Source organism: Talpa occidentalis, unplaced genomic scaffold (assembly GCF_014898055.3).
Source record: "Talpa occidentalis isolate TD23 unplaced genomic scaffold, MPIMG_talOcc4v2.1 talOcc4.7, whole genome shotgun sequence".
In the NCBI taxonomy this organism is placed as follows: Eukaryota; Metazoa; Chordata; class Mammalia; order Eulipotyphla; family Talpidae; genus Talpa; species Talpa occidentalis.
The window spans coordinates 131,088,777-131,108,416 of record NW_023605083.1 but is presented as its reverse complement, the minus strand read 5'-3'; the positions used below and the strand labels follow the sequence as shown (position 1 = coordinate 131,108,416).

The following is a 19,640-nucleotide window of genomic DNA, read 5'->3' as shown; positions in this document are numbered from 1 at the left end:
AATACACTGAGGCAGACACTTCCCTCCTTGTGATGCCAGAGAAAGGAATGCCAGAGCACTCGACTTGAGGGGGCTGGGCAGGTGCACCTGCTCGCCCAACCACACACCACCCTTACCCCACCCAGCCGGGGGCTCAGTTGGTCCCTGAAGGAAGCCTAGTTAAAGTAGACCAGCTGAGTGTTTGATAATCCTGCTTCGAAGATACTTGGACAGAAGCAGTCCTGACAGCAGCATCTTTGACAAATGGGAAACTGAGGCACGTGTCCCTCGTTGGAGCAGACAATGCAGACATCTGGTACTTGACAGTGTTTTTAAAGAGCTGGTGTAGACATTGTTCATTTGAGCCTCAACCGTCTTATAAAGCAGGCAAGGGAAGCTTTATTATATTTTACAGGTAAAGCAACAAGCTCAGAGTGGTTAAGTGAGTTGCCCCAAAACACACAGCAATTGTGCAGAGCAGGACAAGGTTCAGCCTCCTCCTATCCCATTAGATTCTACCACTTGCTCTTTCCTCTCCAGGGTCTCCCTCCCCGAGGAGCCCCCCACCGCCCCTCCACAGAATGTCATTGCCAGTGGCCGGACCAACCAGTCCATCATGATCCAGTGGCAGCCGCCTCCTGAGAGCCACCAGAATGGCCTCCTCAGGGGCTATATCATCAGGTAGGTATCCGCCAGGGACAGGGGGACAGCCCAGACCTGAGCAGAAAGGGAGGCTGGCAGTAGGTGGAAAGCAAGCACATTCACGGCCATCTGAGAGGGAGGGGCGACAAGAGATGCCTGCACCATGGCAGGAAGGACTTGGACTGGACGGCTATAATAGCAGAACTTCCAGCAGTGAGCCTTGAGAACCCATGGGGATGGCAGAGAGGGACATGCGTGCAGTCGCCTCGAGGCTGGACATACCGCAGGCCTGCCCGCTGTCGGGGCTGCCCCGCGAGAGGGCTGCGGGAGGCAGGGGCAGGAAGGTAACCTCGGAAACCAAGAACACTCCGTCACAGGCCAGACTTCCCTCAGGACGGACCAGGAGTGGACAAGACACCTGGCAGAGAGCCGGTCAGCACGTGAAGGTCCTTCTTTGGTCCTTATTGCAAAATGAAGGGTGGTCGTGTAGACCTTTAGGTTGACATTCGCCCGGGCGTGCAATGCTGGTAACTGTGAAGTGTGTTATCAGGTGCCACTATAATTTTCTCTTTGTAAATTAAAACGAGAGTGTTATTTGAAGTTACTGGAGACACTCATCAATATTCTGAAGTCTGGCTGGCTGCAAAATGCTTGCTACTTCCCCCAACTCCCTGCACAGCCGCACTCTGGTGGCCCCGGAGCTCCAAATCTGGGAACAAGTTACTGTTGGTTTGTCTGCTCCCCTGTCAGTCCAGCTGGAGGGTTGGTTCTAAAAGGCAAAGGGTTGGTTCTAAAAGGCAGTGGTTCTCAAAGCGTGGTCCTGGGTCCAGCAGTGTCACCTGAGAGTTCGATAGAACCACAGATTCTTCAGTCCGATCCTGGCAGGCCCAGCAGTCGGTGCTTGCATAAGCCCCCCAGGTGTTGGAGCTGCACACTCAGGCTTTGGGAACCACCAGGACAGGGTCTTGTCATGCATCCAAATAATTTCCCACTAATCTGCACTTTTCCACTAATCTGATTCTTGGGTAGATAGGTCTGAACTGAGGCACACAGACTCCAAATTTTGCTTTGACAGATCCTGCTTCTTTATTCCCACGTGGTCTTTCTCCAGCGGGAGGTAGAAAGGAGAGAGCAGATAGTTCAGCTTCTTCTCTCCACCTGAGTGACTGTCCAAAGAAGACCTTCCTCTAGAGGAAGAAAGAAAATGAACCCAACCTTTGGAGACGGCTCTCCCCTCAGTGACGTTTGCAGCATTCTAGAAAGTTCTGTGGGAGGTTAAGAGGCTAAGCAGGCTGACTACCTACTGCATCCTGCCCCCCGCCTCCAGGTACTGCCTGGCAGGGCTGCCCGTCGGGTACCAGTTCAAGAACATCACGGACGCAGACGTGAACAACCTGCTGCTGGAGGACCTCATCATCTGGACCAACTATGAGATCGAGGTGGCCGCCTACAACAGCGCCGGGCTGGGCGTCTACAGCAGCAAAGTCACCGAGTGGACGCTGCAGGGAGGTGGGTGGGGAGCGTGGCACCCCGAGCCTGGTGGGCCCAAGCCTGCCCTATCCTGGCCACCCCAGCCATGTCACCTGTTGTCTCCAGGTTCAGGCTCACACGCGTGCCCAGCTGCCCCGTGGGGGCCGAGGGGTTAGGCATGGTGAAAGGCATGGGGTCCAGGGGTACAGGGACCTGCTGCTGGAAATATCAGGTTGGCTTGACAGAGCTTGCCTTTGGCATTGAGCCTAAAACTGTCCTGAGCATGTCCATGTCCACCCCTCGTATGCATCAGCGGCTGCGAGGTGGGCTGGGCAAGTTTCATAAAAGCCAAACTAACTAGCATGGACGGCGTCTCAATTCTACACGGCAAGGGGCTGGGGGCGGGGGGAGGATGTCTGTGTACCCACTCCCTGCGTTTCTTCTGCCTAACTGGGCAAGACAGACAGACTGCACCCCTCTACTCCACCCTCACCCCACCCGTCTCTGCTCTCCCACAGTCCCCACTGTTCCTCCGGGCAACGTGCACGCGGAAGCCACCAACTCTACGACCATCCGCTTCACCTGGAACGCCCCCAGCCCCCAGTTCATCAACGGCATCAACCAAGGCTACAAGGCACGTGAGGCTCCTCTGACCGCCCCCGGAAGCCTGGAGGTTCTCGGAGAGGTCCCGAGGCAGGGAGAAGACACGGGGTGGGGGGGCGCTGGAGGGAGTCCAGCCTATCTCTGAAATCATCAGTTGAAGGCACTTGGAGGTTGGGATCAGGGTGAGGGTGCCCCCCGCCGTGTGCAGGCTGGGGCCGGTGCCGGAGCGTCCTTGGTGAGACGGAGCTTGTTTCAAGCTCAGTAACGCCAGGCACAGCCATGCCCCTTCAGGGAGTTCCAGAAGCCCCGTTACTGCCCAGCCCTGGCTCTAAGGGCATCCTGCTGGGACCGGTGCGGGGGCGGGGGGGCCATCCTTGGCCCCATGCAGTGTGTGGTTAAGGGCACCAGACTTTCAGGCCTGGGTTAACATGCTGCCTCTGCCTCTGGCTAGCTGGGCAAGATCTGCGCTCTCCCGAGCTTCTCCCCTGAGATGACTATTTATGGAGACCTACTGTGTGCACTGCTCCAGCTGCTGCAGCCAAAATTAACTCCATTTCCTCATTTCTTAGGGTTGCATGAAGAGTAAATGAGGCGACATTTGTATTTTACAAGCACAGCGACAAACACATTCCTCGTGCTTAATAATAGTAATAATTGTCGTGATGGTGATGGTAGCAGCAACAGCAGCAGGACCAGTAGTAGTGTCGGTAGTAATAGCAGTGGTGATGGTGACAGTGGTGATGGTGAAGCAGTGAAGGTTGTCATGGTGTTGATGGTGATGATGGTGGTGGTGATAGTAAATTTGCTACCATGGTAACCGCTGTAAGTCAGGACTTCCCAACCGTTCTGTCCTAGAACCAGAGCTGGGCTCCCACCTTGGGCCTCCCCCTCGCCCTGTGAGGAGCACCGTGCCAGCAGCTCATGAGTGCGTGGTCCCCAGCATGCTTACAGCAGTTGGGGGCATGCAGTCAGCCCCTCCAAATGTGGGCAGGGGAGGAGAGTGTTGGAAGGGCTCGCATCAGGAAGCCAGCGTGCAGGGGTGAGAACTGCAGACTCTGGCTTTGAGCCCAGGTCTGTTGACCTTGCTGAGACCACCGACACTTCCAGAAGGTTCCAGAAGGTACCCCTCTGTGCTGGGTTTGCGATTGTGTAGCCACCAGGATTATTTGTAGAATGAGCAGCTTGGGGGATGGGCAGTATTGCTGCAAGTTGGAGTTGCTTGCAGCAGCTCTGGATAGGACGTGATTGAGATTAAACCACAAGGAGGGTTTGCTGCTGGGGTTGCAAGTGAATAAAGAAGAGATGGTCGGAGCCAGACACTCCCAGGCAGGGCCCCCCCACTTCCAGGAAGAAGGGGCCGGGGGCCTTCCCGGGCAGGGCGCTGTAGCTGAACGCTGGTTGCACTGGCTGACTGCAAAAGCCTACTAATTGGGACTCTGGGGGACTCAGGAGCTGAGCTGGGAACAATGAGCTGCTTGTAGCCAATTCCAAGTTTTCATCCACTAGTTGTAAACTTCCAAGGCAGCTGGTTCACGGAGGGCCCAGAAGGGCAGCCGAGCGGCCAGAACAACTAGGGCAAGGACCCGGAGCAGGAGGAGCCTGCAGAAGCCTCCTGACTCCCAGTCTTGGGGTACCTGGGACCCCGTAGCCGCCCTATGAAGGTCAGTGGGTATGAACCACCCAGAGGTGTTGAGAACAGGAGCTGGCGGAAGGGTAAGGAGAGCTCACACTTCCACGCCGGATGCTGGGCTCAACTCATGCTCTCCTCTCGTGCCAGCTGCACCCTAAAAAGTCATCATCTCCCCATTTTGCAGAGGAAGAAACTGCAGCACTAGGGGCAAGTAACAGGCTCAGTGTTAAACAGAGGAACCACAGCTCAGGTTCGTTCTCCAGAGCCTGCCCCTTTTCATGCATTAAAAAGAAAACGCATCCTGAGTTGAATTGTAAAGAAAATAACTACAACTTGATTTTTACTGAGTGCACATGGATACAGCAGGGATTTTATTTCTTGCTTCCTTGACCTTCATGTGTCACAGAGAGAAAAAATGTTTGACCTTTGCATACCTCCTAACCCTGACCCTACCCCACCTTTTAATCCTGAGACATTTCAAACATCTACAGATGTTTGGTGCCAACCGCAGCTCCAGCGATTACCAACTCACAGCCAAGCCTGGTCTGCAACCCTCAGCCTCGCCCCTGGAATATTTCCAAACAAATTCCAGGCATTGTATCATTTCGTGCATAAATATCTCTATAGAGAAATATTTTAGGGAAGGTCTCTATTTAAAATGTAATCACATAACCACATTATCATTACTGTATCTAAAGCGATCTCCATTTCCTCTAATATCACCCATCCGTGCGCACCCTCACATCATTCCTTTTACTAAGTGGCTTGTTTATTGCAGGACCCAAAGGAGGGTCACGCCCTTGTCTCTGCTGGAGAGGGGGGGTCTCTCTTTTTCGCTCTCTCTCTCCAATTTATTTAGTATAGAAACTTAGTCATTTGTCCTGTAGAATTTTCCACAGTCTGGATTTTGCTGATTGGATCTGTGGGGTCATTTAACACATTCCTCTGAACACTGTATTTGCAGTAAATTGGAACTTAGAACTAGAGTCTTGATCAGATTCAGGCTTGATGTAATTTATATTTAAATATTCCTGGATGGTGGCATGTATTCCCATCAAAAGACATCGAGTCTGGCTGTCGCTTGCTGTGGGATGGTGGCCTTTGATCATCCTTGTGTGATCCATTAGTCCAATAGGAGTTGCGCCATAGAGAGTCTCAAATATTAATTTATTCTGGATTTATTTTGAAAGGCTTCCAAAACATGCATTTGCCCCCTTACCAACTTCGTGGCTTCCTGCAGGTGTAGTTCATTGTAGGAAAAGCACGACAAATATTCAGTTCTCTCCCTTGAATTACCAATTTTGAGACTAATGAATGGTTTCCTGTGTGTCTTCTATGTGACAGTTGAGTCTGAATTGGGGCAGGGGCATCTTGTTGGGGTCATATTTTTATCAGCTTAAGGACTTTTAACACATCTGATATGTTTCTGTCCCTGCTGTGATTATTTGTCTCGAGGCCAAATTGACCCATTGTTTTGGTGACTTCAACTGAAGCCATGAGTCTTTCTGGACATGGTCCCAGGCGCTTTGAGAACTTCCTTGCCTCTGGTGTAATGAGATTTTTTTTTAAGGATTTACTTTAGTTATGCATATAAGAGCTGGGGTGTAGGCCAGAGGTGTGGGGGGTGAGTGAGAGGACTCCCCAGGGACAGAGTGGGGAACAGAACAGGTGGACTGACTGAAATCCACTGCTGAGGGGAGCAGCAGGGAGACAGGAGAGGTCTGCTGCGCCATGTGGGTTGCTCCCTGGCCAGGGATTGAACTCGCGCTGCAGTGGCTGGGGACAGCTTCAAAGTGCTGACACTTAACCCCTTGTACCACCAGGGAGGCCCATAATGAAATATTCTAAACTATACTCTTCTGGCCGTGAGGATGGGAATGAGAATTAGTTGCCACAATCTGGACGCTAAGGGTGCTCCTCATTCTGGGGGTGGCTATGTCTGTGCGCTCTTCATAGACCACTAGGAAATCCTTTTTTAAAAAATATAAATCACATACTAAAACTTTCAATTCAATCAAAGACTACAATTTTTTAATAATCCCATTGTTCTTTGGTCTAGATCGCTCTTCTCCATACCAAAAATCAAGTTCCCACAACACCCGCAGAACCACCCACCAGCTTTTTCTCACAACAACTCCAGCGCAGTAGCGTCTGCCCAACCGTTACTGAAAATGGCTTCAGATTACCTGAGTCCACCTGTGCCGGGGCAGACCCCTAAGGGCTGTCCTCACATCACTGTGCTACAAAATGTGGCAAAATAGTTCCTTCCTCTGTAATTTTGCTACCACTCAATGCACTGTTAGGTTTATTTTTTTCATTTTGGTTTCAATTTTTAGGGATTGATTTTTTTCATCTAATTCTGCCCTAAAATTATGTACATGGTTCCAAAGTTTAATCTACAAACCAAAGTAAATCCAGAAAAAATCAGCCTGAGTTCTGGTCCTGCCCGTCCCCCGCAGATTTTCTTGTCTGTTTAGGTGTCCCCTCCATTTCTCTAGCTTAAGCAGTCACGGACATATACGTGTGTTTGCTCCTGTGATAAATGGCCGCGTCCCCGACATGCTTTCTCCGTCTCTCTGGTTTATTTACTTCCCATCCTGGAGAGTCCACTCCATAGCGTGGACAGAGGCACCCCTAGCACCTTCTCTTCCATCTGCGACTGCTCCCCCGTGTGGCTCTCCCATGGTTTTGTCACCCAGCTCCCCGGTGACGACGCATTGGTTATACCATGTTTATGCAGTGGATCGCTTCGTGCAAACGTCCTTTCATATTTTCACGTATAATTTTGGAACTGACTCTTAGATGTGAGATAGCCGAGTCAAAGGGTAAATGTGTAGATAATTGCACTATTATTGCCAGAGTCTCCCCGTGATGTTTCCTAATTTAATTTTCTAAACAGCAAATACATTTACATGAGTCAAGCACCAGCTAGTTTAAAAGATAAACACATCCCAGAAACCACCCTCCCTCCCCAGAGCCCACATCTGCCTGCATCTACCTCCCAACCCCGAAATGCTCCCCACTCCAGGTAACCACTGTGGTTAATTTCCTACATGTCCTTCCTGATGTTTTATGTAAATCCACGTAAATGCAAAGAGATGGAGGGCTAAAGAAGCAAAGGCAAAAACAAGAATTTCCATTACTTCTTTAATTCCAGTTGTTTGCAAGCCATAAATGCCGGCCTGCACCCTCAGCTCTCTAACGCACCGCTCCTCCAGAAACAGGAGGCAGATCACCTCGTCCTTCTCCTGCCAGCCTCCATGGGGCTGTACTGTCCTCTGAGGCTCAGAGAGGGTTAGTGACTTTCCCAGGGTCACACAGTGAGTGTCAGAGCCTGACAAATCGTCAGAGTTGCTGACGCCCTGCCCCAGCACACACGCAAACACACACACACACACACACACACACACACACACACACACACGGCACAGAGCTGCCCACACAGGACCTAACCAAGTAACTCAACACTGACTCTGACTAACAAAAGCAACACAGAGACAACAGAAAAAAGCCCTGACACCCAGCAGCTGGATGCTCAGGGGGCAGAGCTCAGCAGTGCCAGCTCCCAGTGGGCCCATGTGCAAGTCACTCAACCACCCCAACCTCATTTTCCCTTTTTGTAACAGCAGGAGACAGCAGTTCCCATCTAACCCTCATTGTGCTGATGCAGTGGGACCCGACAAGGGCACCCTTAACCCAGGGCCAAGCACACAGAGCTCCTTAGTTGCCAGCCCTGTTCTGTGCATCCTTGCACACACAAGCCATCCCGTGGCCACCCAGGGCCTAACTTCTTCCAGGCCCTGGAAGGTACGCAAGGCCCTTCTGTTGTCTCCTTGGCCTGAAGGAAGGGCTTCTTATTCAAAACCTCCTCCTCTTCAGGTGCAGCTAGAGAAGGACAGGGGCTCCCGTCCCAGAGCAAAGACCCCGATGCTCCCTGCACGGCCGCCATCTTGGCTGGGCGTGGGGCCGGGACTTAGGGCGACCATGTGCTTGTGGTGACTCCATGGGGAAGGTGCAGCAGAACTGCACGTCTGGGTTCATTTTGAAGAAACTTCCCTGTGATACTGTCTTACGGCACCTGTGAGGATACTTTTTGTCCTTCATTCTTTTAGAAAATGGAAGTGATTATCATTGGCCTAAGCCCAATAAAATAATATTTACCCAGATTTTGCACTTGCCGGGGAACATACCACACAATTAATTCTAATGGTGTAATTAATTCAAATTTACATTAATTTAATTAAATTAAAACATTAAACTTGTTTCTTAATCCACTCCGAAGTTCAGCAATTTAATTGCTATGAAACAAGATAACAGAAATAAGGAGGCTATTTAACATACTTATTAAATGCCACTTAGTATTTCTGATTAGTATTTTTAGGGTCTAATTAGTGTCTAATTAACTTGCTATAGGCTATCTTTTCACAATACCCGTTAAATTTCAAAACATCCCTGATAAACACACGGCCACAGAAAAGAGAAGATTAAGCATTGTTACAGGCGTGAGTTAATCAGGAGACATCAGTGTGGTGTTGTTTTATATCTATAAATACCCGTGCTTATTAAAACTCATCAAGTGTTGCTTTTCACCATTAATTGCTATTTAATCAACTTCAAATAAACGAGGGAGTCTCTGAGACCAGCTGTCATTGTTGGAGACAGATGAAGAGCCCAGAAAAAGGAGTGTCAGCGAGCGATCGGGAGGAGGGAGAGGGAGGCAGGCAGCGTATGCAGTTATGGCTGATGTGTGTACGGGGGACGCCAGACAGAGAACGAGGCTGCATTTCCAGACATGGTTTTCTTAGTGACGCTGCACCTGGAGGTGATGTTTAAGGCTGAAACCCCAACTTGGAACAAGTTTCAAAGACTAGTGCAGCCCAACCTGGTAAAATGCAAATTGTGTAGCTGATCCAGCTAAAACGCCGCCTCCCTTGGGGGTCCGGGTGGGAGTCGGGGAGCGATGACCGGGCAGAGCAGCCGGTGTAGAGTAAGCCGTTCAGTAACCAGGCAGACACCAGCGTGGGCACCCTCGCGTGCAGATGGTCCAGCCGCCTGCGGGCATCCGCGCTGCCAGCCCTTCCGTGAGAGGAGGGTCCACGGGGACCTGGGCTCCTGGATTCTCTGTGCATTGGCCTAGCCAGTGGCGGAGTGCTTGGCTGCTTCTGGAACATTCTTGCTGCCCTGCCTGAATGTCTGGCCTCTCCCTAGCTGATCGCCTGGGAGCCGAAGCAGGAAGAGGAGGTTACCATGGTGACTGCCAGGCCCAACTTCCAAGACAGCATCCACGTGGGCTTCGTGTCTGGGCTGAAGAAGTTCACTGAGTACTTCACCTCGGTGCTGTGCTTCACCACGCCCGGAGACGGGCCCCGCAGCACCCCCCAGCTGGTGCGCACCCATGAGGACGGTAGGCACCCTCTCGCGCTCCCTGTGCCCCGACCACCCACCTCCCAGCGGGCCCCACTGGGTGCAGCAGGCCCTGGGTGGCCCCGGTCTCGCCCCGAATCCTGGGGCCCCCTGAAACGCCGCAGGCTGACTTGCCAGATGGTGGTCCCTCTTTCCGGCTCTAACTGGCCTTGGGTGGGGTACAGTGCCTGGGCCAGTGGGACACCTGAGCTTCAATGAAATCCTGGACACGTCGCTGAAGGTCAGCTGGCAAGAACCAGGAGAGAAAAATGGCGTCCTCACAGGTAGGCCTGCCGTGACCCCGACGGGAGGGGAACAGGGTGGGGGAGCGGGAAAGACCATCCTCTCGTCTTTGACCCAATGTCCCCTGCTCCGGGGAGATGCACCCCCCCCAGCCCCATCCGTAACCCATCTGGATCTTCAAGTGACCATCAGCAGCCGTGGCCTGCAGTCCCACCCAGTGGGGGCATCCACCCAGGTTTCCCTGGGGCCCCAGCATATGGCTCCCCCCTCCCTCGGCCACACGGCCCCCCACTGCACCCCAGGAAGAAGTCAGGAGCAGAGCGGAAGGGCTAAGCTTCTGGCCACGGCCAAGCTCATGCCACCTTGGGGGGCTCTCCCCAGGATACCGCATCTCCTGGGAGGAATACAACCGAACCAACACCCGCGTGACCCACTACCTGCCCAACGTGACCCTGGAGTACCGCGTCACGGGCCTCACCGCACTCACCACCTACACCATTGAGGTGGCCGCCATGACCGCCAAGGGCCAGGGCCAGGTGTCTGCCTCCACCATCTCCTCGGGGGTGCCTCCAGGTAGGTGCCCACTCCCAGGGCAGGGCTCCCAGCCCCAGGGTCTTTCCCATCAGGGTCCCGTCCAGGAGGCCCCTCCTCTTCCAGGAACGCTGGCTTGCTCCCCCTCCTTGAGCCTGTGGTCCCCAGAACCCCCCCCCCATGACAAGGCTGCGTTCTTTGATTCCTCTGTGGCCTCTGTGCTTCTGCCTGTGCCTCGCAGGAAAGCGTAGGCCGCAGAGGACCCTCACTTCCTGCCACCAGGTTTCCCGCCAGGTGGCTCAGGGATGAATTCTCAGTTCTGCAGCCGTGGAAGTGTTGGTTGGGATGGTGGATAGCTTCAGGCCTGGCATGTAGAGCAAGCTGAGGCCTCATCCCAGCTCTGCTCCACCAGGCTCTGCCACCTTGAACTAATGAAGTCTCTCTGTGCCTCAGTTTCCCCATCTGTATCTATGGAGGGAGATGGACTAACTAGCCACAGGGCCCTGTCTGGGTGCATAAGGATGCTGTGTGGCCTGGCCAGGATCCTTCAGCTTGGCCACAGGATGACGGGGTACCCAAACTGCGGTCAACCCCAGCTTGCTAATACAGTAACCCAGACAAAATTGAGGCACTTCTCATAGTTCAGAGCTAAGCGCTTTATTTATATCAATTCAGCTAATTCTCACAACAACCCTGAGGCAGGTGGTGTTATTATCATCTCCGTTTTCTGGCGGAGACACTGGGGCACAGAAAGGTTAGGTAACTTGCCCAAGGACACACAGCACGAAGCAGTAGAGTTGGATTCCAGCTCAGAGGGATCTGACTTTGGAATCTGTTTGCTTTCTGTTTATCCTGAACCCCACAGTTCCTGGTCAGAAAATGGGCTGTCTCCTGCCCCCACCACTCCACATCTCCCTGGCCGCGTGGGGTTCAGGGAGGTGTAGTGAACAGGGGGCATGGATGGAGAGAATCGATAGGTTTGATTCTTACTGAGCCCAGCTTGTGTTGGTGCAGCCTCAAGCCCCCTCACGAGCCTCACACACATACACCCCAACTCCGGAAGGGGAAGCCCCACTGTGCCCAGCCCCGATTCTCAGTCCTAGTTGCTTCTCTGGGGCCCTGGGAGGGATCCCGGCCCCCAAATCTGCTTCAGGCCCCTCGTGTGAGCATGACGAGCCATTGATGCAGGATTAGGCTCTGCTGGTGGCCCCCTCCTCGGAGGGCTCCAGGGAAAGTAGAGCCCCCCAGGCACCCCCAGGCCAGAAAGTCCTGTTTGGGGGGAGGGAATCTGGTCTCACCCCATCTCTTTCTGTTTTCCTTTCCAGAACTCCCAGGGGCCCCCTCCAACCTGGGCATTTCCAACATCGGCCCCCGCTCTGTGACCTTGCAGTTCAGGCCTGGCTACGACGGCAAAACCTCCATCTCCCGCTGGCTGGTAGAGGCCCAGGTAACCCTGCGGGAGCGTGGGTGGTGCGACCCGCAGCAGCACAGCCCCCTTGGGTGTGCCCACACCCTTGAGTGGGAACCACACACGCGTTTCTATCCCATGCACCTGTCACATGGCCACATCCACCCAGAAAGCCCCTGCTTCCATACTGCCGCGTCCTCACCTGCACACCTGCACATACACGCGTGCGCACCTGGCAGGCCTGGAAGAACCTGCTGCTGCCTGCAGTTCTCAGCTTTGCCTCCACACAGGGAGGGTATGGAGAGGAGAGAGATTCAGAAGTTCTAGCCCCAGCCCCAGAAATTCTGCTTCCGATTTAGCTGAGTTTCCAGAAACTCGCCAAGGTGTTTAGGAGAATCACCTGGGGACACCCAGGCACCACGTGATTCTGCTGGGCCAGTCAAGGGCAGGCGGGCCCAGGAGGAGGTTCATACAAACACACCTTGAGATTCTGACTCAGGAGGGTTGGAGTTACACTCAGAGCCCCAATTAAGAGCCTGCAAAGTTGCTTGGCCCCAGGTATGCCTTCCAGGTGACCCCTGGGGTTTGGACCAAGATCTTCCCTGGGGAGTACTCGGACCTTGTGGAAATTGGGGCTCAGAGCACCCCCATCTCAGCCCACGCAGACTGGCTAAGGGCCCCTCCCTTTCCAGGTGGGCGTGGTCGGGGAGGGAGAGGAGTGGCTGCTGATCCACCAGCTCCCCAACGAGCCAGACGCCCGCTCCATGGAGGTGCCTGACCTCAACCCCTTCACCTACTACAGGTAACAGGCAGGTCCAGGGTAGGAAGGCCAGGGTGGGCTTTGGCCCTGTGTCCTGCCCTCACCCCCTCACAACTCCCCCCACCCCAGCTTCCGCATGCGCCAGGTGAATATTGTGGGCACCAGCCCCCCGAGCCAGCCTTCCAGAAAGATCCAGACCCTCCAGGCACCCCCTGACATGGCCCCAGCCAACGTGACCCTGCGTACAGCCAGTGAGACCAGCCTGTGGCTCCGCTGGATGGTGAGTCTCCCTGGGAGGGAGGGGGAGGCCAAGGGTGGGGTGTCTCTTCCACCCTCATCCCCTGAAAGTGTCATTGCCTCCAAGGGGCCGCCACCAGGGGGCGCCCACTGGAATACCTGGAGCTCCAGTCTCTTTCCCCAGCACCTCAGGGTGCCTGACAATCTCTGTTCCAGGAACAAATGTTAAATGCTCCACGTAAGGCAGAGTTAGAAACATTTTACCTTTTTTTCTTCGCTTTATCCTCGTGATATCCTGCAAAGGACTCAAGGAGATTGAGGTTCAGAGAGGTTAGGAACTTGCCCCAAGGGCAGGGCGGGAGCTCAGCTCTAAGTCACTGCACACACCAAGTCTGAGTGTGGGAGGCGCTCTGAGGTGGGGGAGCTCCGAGGGGCTCTTAGACCAACCCCGCAGATCAGGACCTTTACCCCAGGTGCCCCGTACCTGTGCCAGGCAGTGATGCTTAGATGCTGAGGCTCACCTCCAGCCAGGTACTATCCTGGGTGCTTTGTGCAAAGTCAGACCTTGACCTTCTGCACAAGCGACAGTGGGGGGATCCTGGTCCCTGTTTTACAGAGGAAAGGCAGAGAGCCATCCAATACATGGCCCGTGTCTCCCCACATCTTCCCACACCCCTAGTTAGCAGCAGGACTCAGATCCCCAACCGGGGCATCTGGCCCCAGAGTCCACTGCCCTAACCACTGGCCTCACTGCTGAACCTTCTGGGCAGCAGGAGGGAACCTGTCTCCCCGGGCCCTCCCCTGGAACAGCATTTCCCGGCACAGACCCCCCAGGCAGCCATCCGAGGTGCTGGGAGCCAGGCTTCTGAGACAGGGCAGTGCCCACAGCCCTGTCCTTGGAGGGCTGGCACACGGGCCTGGGAAGTCGCTCGGTGCCGACCCCGCTCCCCAGCGGCTTAGCTAGAGCTTCTCAAAGAACCTCTACTAGTTGCACAAGACACAACTTGCACAAACACGCTCTGGGCCGGCCCAGACCACGACCTGGGCACCTCCCAGCTGGCCCAGTTTCTGTAACTCCCGCTCCACCTCCCCTTCCCTCCTGCCCTGCACCCCTCCAGGCTGGCTACCCCCTGCATCTTACTCTTTAGGGAGACTTTATAAATAGCAGTTGCTGCGTGTGCCAGTCTTGGGGTCCCCACAGCCCCACTTAATGGAGCGTGGCTATTACCTCCCCTCGGTAAGGGGGCGTGCGCTCAGCCCATCTCCAGCTCTCGGCCATCAATCCGGCTTAATGGTCTCAGGCCTGCCTCACTCAGTGTCTCTAGGAGCAGAGCTGGCAGGAGGCAGCGAGCCGAGGGGTGAGGTAGAGGCCGAGGGGAGGGACAAGAAAAAGTGGGTCAGAGGGAGTGGCCTGTGGGCCATCAGCTCTTTGGAGCCCCTGGGGAGCAGAACCAGGTAGGCGAGGGCCGAGGGCTCCCCAGCTCCAGCTCAGCCACCTTCAGTGGACAATCCGAGGACTGGGCCCTCGGTCACACCTGCTTCAGATCCCAGGCCCCCACCCCAGGTGTCCACACCTCCTCTGCTTATCAGAACTGTCCAAGTTCATCCCAATGACCTTGAGCCAGTGAGCCCCACCAAAGGAGTCATCGGGGCTTCGGGGAGGAATCCATCTTTCCTCTTCACTGAGACTCAAACAAGGAGGCTGTCAATGTTGCAGGAGGGCCTGAGGTCTGCCGGGTGGAAGGCGTCCTGGCGGTGACAGGTGCCCATGCATGGGGGATGCCACTCCTCTCTTACCTCTTTCTCCAAGGCCAGGCATAGTCCAGGCAGGTATGTTAGAGGCTCTTAAACAAGCGCACGCTGGCAGCCTGAGCTGGGGGTTACATGGTGGAGACAGCCAGAGTGAAAAGTACACACTCACCGTGTTGGACAGTCAGCTTTGTGGGGCACCTCACCAGGCCCGACTCCCCTGGCAGGGTAGTAAGTTCACCAGCCCTGGGAGGAGAGAGGCTCCCATGGGCACACACAGCTTGGAAATCCCTGAAGTCTCCCTGGAAGAGGGGGCACTAGCCAGGCATTTCCACCATCGGCAGGGCAGCCCTGGGCTCACAGCAGCTTTGCCGGCCCTGCCTTCCTGCAGCCTCTCCCAGAGATGGAATACAACGGGAACCCCGAGTCCGTGGGCTACAAGATCAAATACAGCAGGGCAGACGGCCACGGCAAGACGCTGAGCCACGTGGTCCAGGACCGCGTGGAGCGGGAGTACACCATCGAGGACCTGGAGGAGTGGACGGAGTACCGTGTCCAGCTGCAGGCCTTCAATGCCATCGGGAGTGGGCCCTGGAGCCAGACAGTCATGGGCAGGACCCGGGAGTCAGGTATAACCCGGGTGACTTCGCTGCCCCTGCGGCTGGGATCCAGCCCCCTCCGGCCAAGGACGCAGGCTGGAGCTGTTGTTCAGAAATAGCCTGGCTCATTTTCTGTGCCCTCTTGGCACATCTCCCAGCACCTCATTCTGTACTGCAGCTGTCCCCACAGCTCCCCAAGTCAGAGGGTGCCCGCCTCTGCAGGGCAGCCAGGCCATCTCCCCTCTGCACACTTCCCAGCCCGATGCCCTCCGCTGTCATCCTGACTCCCAGTGGTGGCTGAGACAGCCAGAGATAGGGAGGTTGGGTTAGCTGTCAGAACATTCTAGAATCACGACCAATAGCAAATAGGGGCCTGGCAAGGGGCCACCCCCCAGAATATGAGCCCCAGCCTACAGGCACCCTCAGTGGTCCACATGAGCTCTGTGGCTCTTTCCTGGCACCCTTCAAATGTCGAGCTGCTCCCCACCCTCCCTGCTGCCCCAGCAGGACATACAGGCTCGTCCAGTGTCAGCCTGAGCATAGATGAAGAGGGAGGCTAGTCTGAACCAGAAGCAGCATCCATGGCACCCCAGAGCCCAGCGGACCCACCGCAGGATAATCGCTGCTTGGGAGCTGTGCCACGTTTGTGGCCACGGAGCCCCACGGGAGCTGGCTCCCCACCAGTCCCAGGCCCTACCCACCCCCTTCCACAGTGGGTGGACGCTGGGTCCTGAGTTACATCTCTGCTCCCTTCCTTGCCCAGTCCCGTCCTCCGGCCCCACCAACGTGTCGGCGCTGGCCACCACCTCCAGCAGCATGCTGGTGCGCTGGAGCGACGTCCCCGAGGCCGACCGCAACGGGCTGGTGCTGGGCTACAAGGTGAGTCCGGCCTCCAGCGGGGAGGAGAGGGAGCTGGATACCAGCCACCCTGCCACGGCCTCTCCAGCCACGCTTCCTGACCTCGATACGCCAGGGGCGCGGGTCTCTGCCTTCTGGAGAGGACACGGGAGCTGCCAGCATCCCAGCTCCCTGCCGCCATGGCAACCAAGGAGTCCTCCCTCACGCAGGGTGCACCAAGCCTCCTCTTAGTGCGGGGCGCCCAGCCTCAGTTTCCATTATCTTCCGGAATTCCTCCCCAACCTGCACTCAGCTGGTGTCCCAGCCCTGGCCGGGGAGTCAGGAGGAGTGGCCTGGCCTTCTGGCTCTGCCCGACCTGCCGTGCGACCTCGAGCTCGCCATGGCCGTGCACTGTGCCTGTTCTCCCACCCGGGTCGCTCAGGAAGCTGCCAGCTCTGAGGCTGATTGTGTCTTTGTGTCCTGGCCCTTCCGGGGCACTGGCTTCACCCTCAGCCCAGGCTTCTTTGAGAAAAAGCCCCTCCAAGGACCCCAAGTCTGTCCGCCCCATCCCCACCCACCTCGCTCGGGGGAGACTTAGAGGAGGTGCTGGTAGGGCCCACCCCTAGCCCAGCCCCAAGCCCTCAGCCCCGCGCTGGGCCCGCAGGTGATCTACAAGGAGAAGGACTCGGACGCGCAGCCCCACTTCTGGCTGGTGGAGGGGAACTCGTCGCGCAGTGCCCAGCTCACGGGGCTGGGCAAGTACGTGCTCTACGAGGTCCAGGTGCTGGCCTTCACGCGCATCGGGGACGGCAGCCCCAGCCGCCCTCCCATCCTGGAGCGGACGCTGGATGATGGTAAGCTGCAACCCTGCAGGCCTGGGGGGGCTGGGTGGGCCCTTCATGCCCCCTTCCCAGGGCCGCAGCCTGCCCCAGAGGGACCCAAGGCCTCCGCTTCTCCTGGGGGCTGCGGGTCCCTGAGGGCCACCAACGCCACTGCCAGGGATGCTCACTGCAGGCTGTGGGTCCAGAAGGCAGAAATGGGCACATGTGGCCCGTGGGACACCTGATTTGGCGTCCTGCATGAGGTGTCTCTGGGACAAGTGTGACAAGAGAGATTCTATACCCGTCCTGATTTCTTTTTCGCCTGGCACCTCCACTTTGAGCAGAGGTGCATCCTGTGCAAGGGAAAGGCTTGATTTCTCCTGGCCTCCTGCCTCCTGGTCCTGTGGCGAAAGCCTGATTCCTTGGAGGACCCCCTATAAGGGGAGCTGACTCAGGGGCCCTCTGCCCCCTCCCCTCCACATACACACTCCCCCCACCACCACGAGATGGGGACCAGAGTGCTAAAGGAAGCCACCCCCACACTCCATATGTCTGTGTGTTCTAAAGCGATCAGTCAAGCTAATGATCTGTTCAATTAAATACGTTCTAGCCTCCTGCCTTGACAAATAGACCCTTGTAATGACTTGGAAGGCCAAGTTCAAGTTTAGAAACCCCAGCCTACGTGGCGGTCTGCGTGGGACTTAGGCAGCACAGGAAGAATTGCCCCCCTCCAACCATCACCCCCACGTGTTCTCTGCCACCCCTCCTCCAACCTATGCCATTCAGTGTCCATCCCGTGCCCAGAGCAGCCAGGCCTTGACCAGCCCTCGGTCCACGGAGTGCAGGCTCTGCCAGCGTGCTTGGGGCTGTCTGGGAGGGAAGGCCAGGGCCCTGGGATTCCAGGGGCTCAGAATGGGCACTTCCTCTGCGGCTGCCCCTTGCCTACCGCACCCCAGGGTGGAAGGAATCTAAAGTGCAGCCCTCGGCCCCATCTGAGCCCGCCATGTACATCTGCAGCCGCCTGTTCACAGTCGCTGAGCTAAAGGATGCTGGAGTCTGGTCCTTCCAGTTCCCGCCAGAGCGCCTAATTGTGCTTGGGGGGTGGGGAGTTCAAAACCCCACCGATGGCATCCTCTTGCCCGGTGTTAGGACCCAGTGCCAGGCAGTAGCAGCCACGAAAGCTCACCTGCCCCATGGCTCTGCTGGCACTGGCCTGGGCTGGGGCTGAGCTTGGCGGCTGCGTCGTCACCTGCCTCTCCTCTGTCCCTTCCAGTCCCGGGACCGCCCATGGGCATCCTGTTCCCAGAGGTGAGGACCACGTCGGTGCGGCTGATCTGGCAGCCCCCGGCTGCCCCCAATGGCATCATTCTTGGTAAGTGGTTGCCTTTTCCCAGGCCCTGGCCGTAGAAGAGGGAGGAGGTAAAGAGGGAGACTCGGCGGGGTGTGTCTTTATAATCCTCAAGAACAGTTCTGAGTCAAAAGACTCTGGCTAGAAATCTGTCTATGTGATGACTGGCTGAAGGGCAAGGTCAGGGGTCAGGTCCCTGAGGACCTTTCATTAGCTTTTGCCTCCTGAGTGTTCCTGGGCCCTGAACAACTGGCCATCTGGTAAACCACGGCTGCTGTTCCTAAGTGTGGCCAGGTGAGGGCGCCCTGGCCAGCTCAGCACAGCCTCTCACCGCGGGAAATAGAACTGAAGGCACCAGGAGGGAGGGATGCTCAGATCAGGGGGGTCTTTTCATAGTCACAACACACAAACACACACACCCCACGCGTGCACACACGCACATGCACACACCCACTCACAGGCTGAAGTCAGCAGCTATGAAAACGAGCTAGTGGGTCCTCCATGGCCCGCAGCCTCCTCACCTGTAAAATGGGGTACTGGACCACCTGGGTCTGGCCCAGGGCACACGGTCTTGACATCTGCACACCTGCCCCTGGCAAAGGCTATGGTATAGCGAGGAGGCGGACAAACACTTCGGAGTAGAAACACCTGGGCTCGAATCCCAGCTCAGGCACTTCCAAGCAGGTGGTCCAGCCTTCCAAGCCCCACTTTCTTTACCTGGGCTGTTTGGGGGTCACTCCTGGAAGACACAGTCCCAAAGTGGCAGCAGAGGATGTGAGAGTGACCAAGAGGACTTCAGCCACAGCCAGGGTGGCCCCAAGGCAGACGTCAGGGTGGCCCAGGAAGGACTGGCTCTTGCTGTTGCCCTGGGGTGCTCCCAGCAGCGCGTGTGCTCCTCCCCACAGCGTACCAGATCACGCACCGGCTCAACGCCACCACGGCCAACACCGCCACGGTGGAGGTGCTCGCGCCCAGCGCCCGCCAGTTCACGGCCACCGGCCTCAAGCCCGAGTCTGTGTACCTGTTCCGCATCACGGCCCAGACCCGCAAGGGCTGGGGGGAGGCGGCTGAGGCCTTGGTGGTGACCACTGAGAAGAGAGGTGACTGCCGCTGGGGCTGGGAGGGCTGGGGGCCTCCAAGGGGTCACCCCAGCCAAGCAGAGCGCTCAGATCCTGCCGGTGGATGGGGCTCCGCTGGCTGAGTCACATCGGCCTGATCTGAGACTGGGCTCCAGCGTCAGAAGTCAAGGTTGGGGAGACTTTGGCAGATTTCCAGGGGTGGGGGGAGGTGGGCATTCAAGGGAAGGTTGGCGAGACCAGCTTTCATCCCCGCTCCCCTGACCTTCAACCGTGTCTGGTTGGGTGAAGGATAGGGCTGAAG

The 19,640-nt window shown here is 56.3% G+C and overlaps 1 protein-coding gene across 2 annotated transcripts in view; it reads left to right on the top strand.

The window, feature by feature from the left end:
• The window catches only part of SDK2 (sidekick cell adhesion molecule 2), a 212,435-nt gene that overhangs the window by 158,682 nt on the left and 34,113 nt on the right, over window positions 1–19,640 (top strand). For both annotated transcript variants that reach the window (XM_037495165.2, XM_054689621.1), the window contains exons 16-29: window positions 520–660; window positions 1,949–2,130; window positions 2,610–2,725; window positions 9,533–9,728; window positions 9,913–10,011; window positions 10,352–10,543; window positions 11,827–11,948; window positions 12,602–12,711; window positions 12,799–12,949; window positions 15,047–15,284; window positions 16,018–16,133; window positions 16,756–16,945; window positions 18,186–18,284; window positions 19,166–19,360. In XM_037495165.2, coding sequence (XP_037351062.2) covers window positions 520–660; window positions 1,949–2,130; window positions 2,610–2,725; window positions 9,533–9,728; window positions 9,913–10,011; window positions 10,352–10,543; window positions 11,827–11,948; window positions 12,602–12,711; window positions 12,799–12,949; window positions 15,047–15,284; window positions 16,018–16,133; window positions 16,756–16,945; window positions 18,186–18,284; window positions 19,166–19,360 — 2,147 coding nt within the window. The remainder of the gene's footprint in view (window positions 1–519; window positions 661–1,948; window positions 2,131–2,609; window positions 2,726–9,532; window positions 9,729–9,912; window positions 10,012–10,351; window positions 10,544–11,826; window positions 11,949–12,601; window positions 12,712–12,798; window positions 12,950–15,046; window positions 15,285–16,017; window positions 16,134–16,755; window positions 16,946–18,185; window positions 18,285–19,165; window positions 19,361–19,640) is intronic.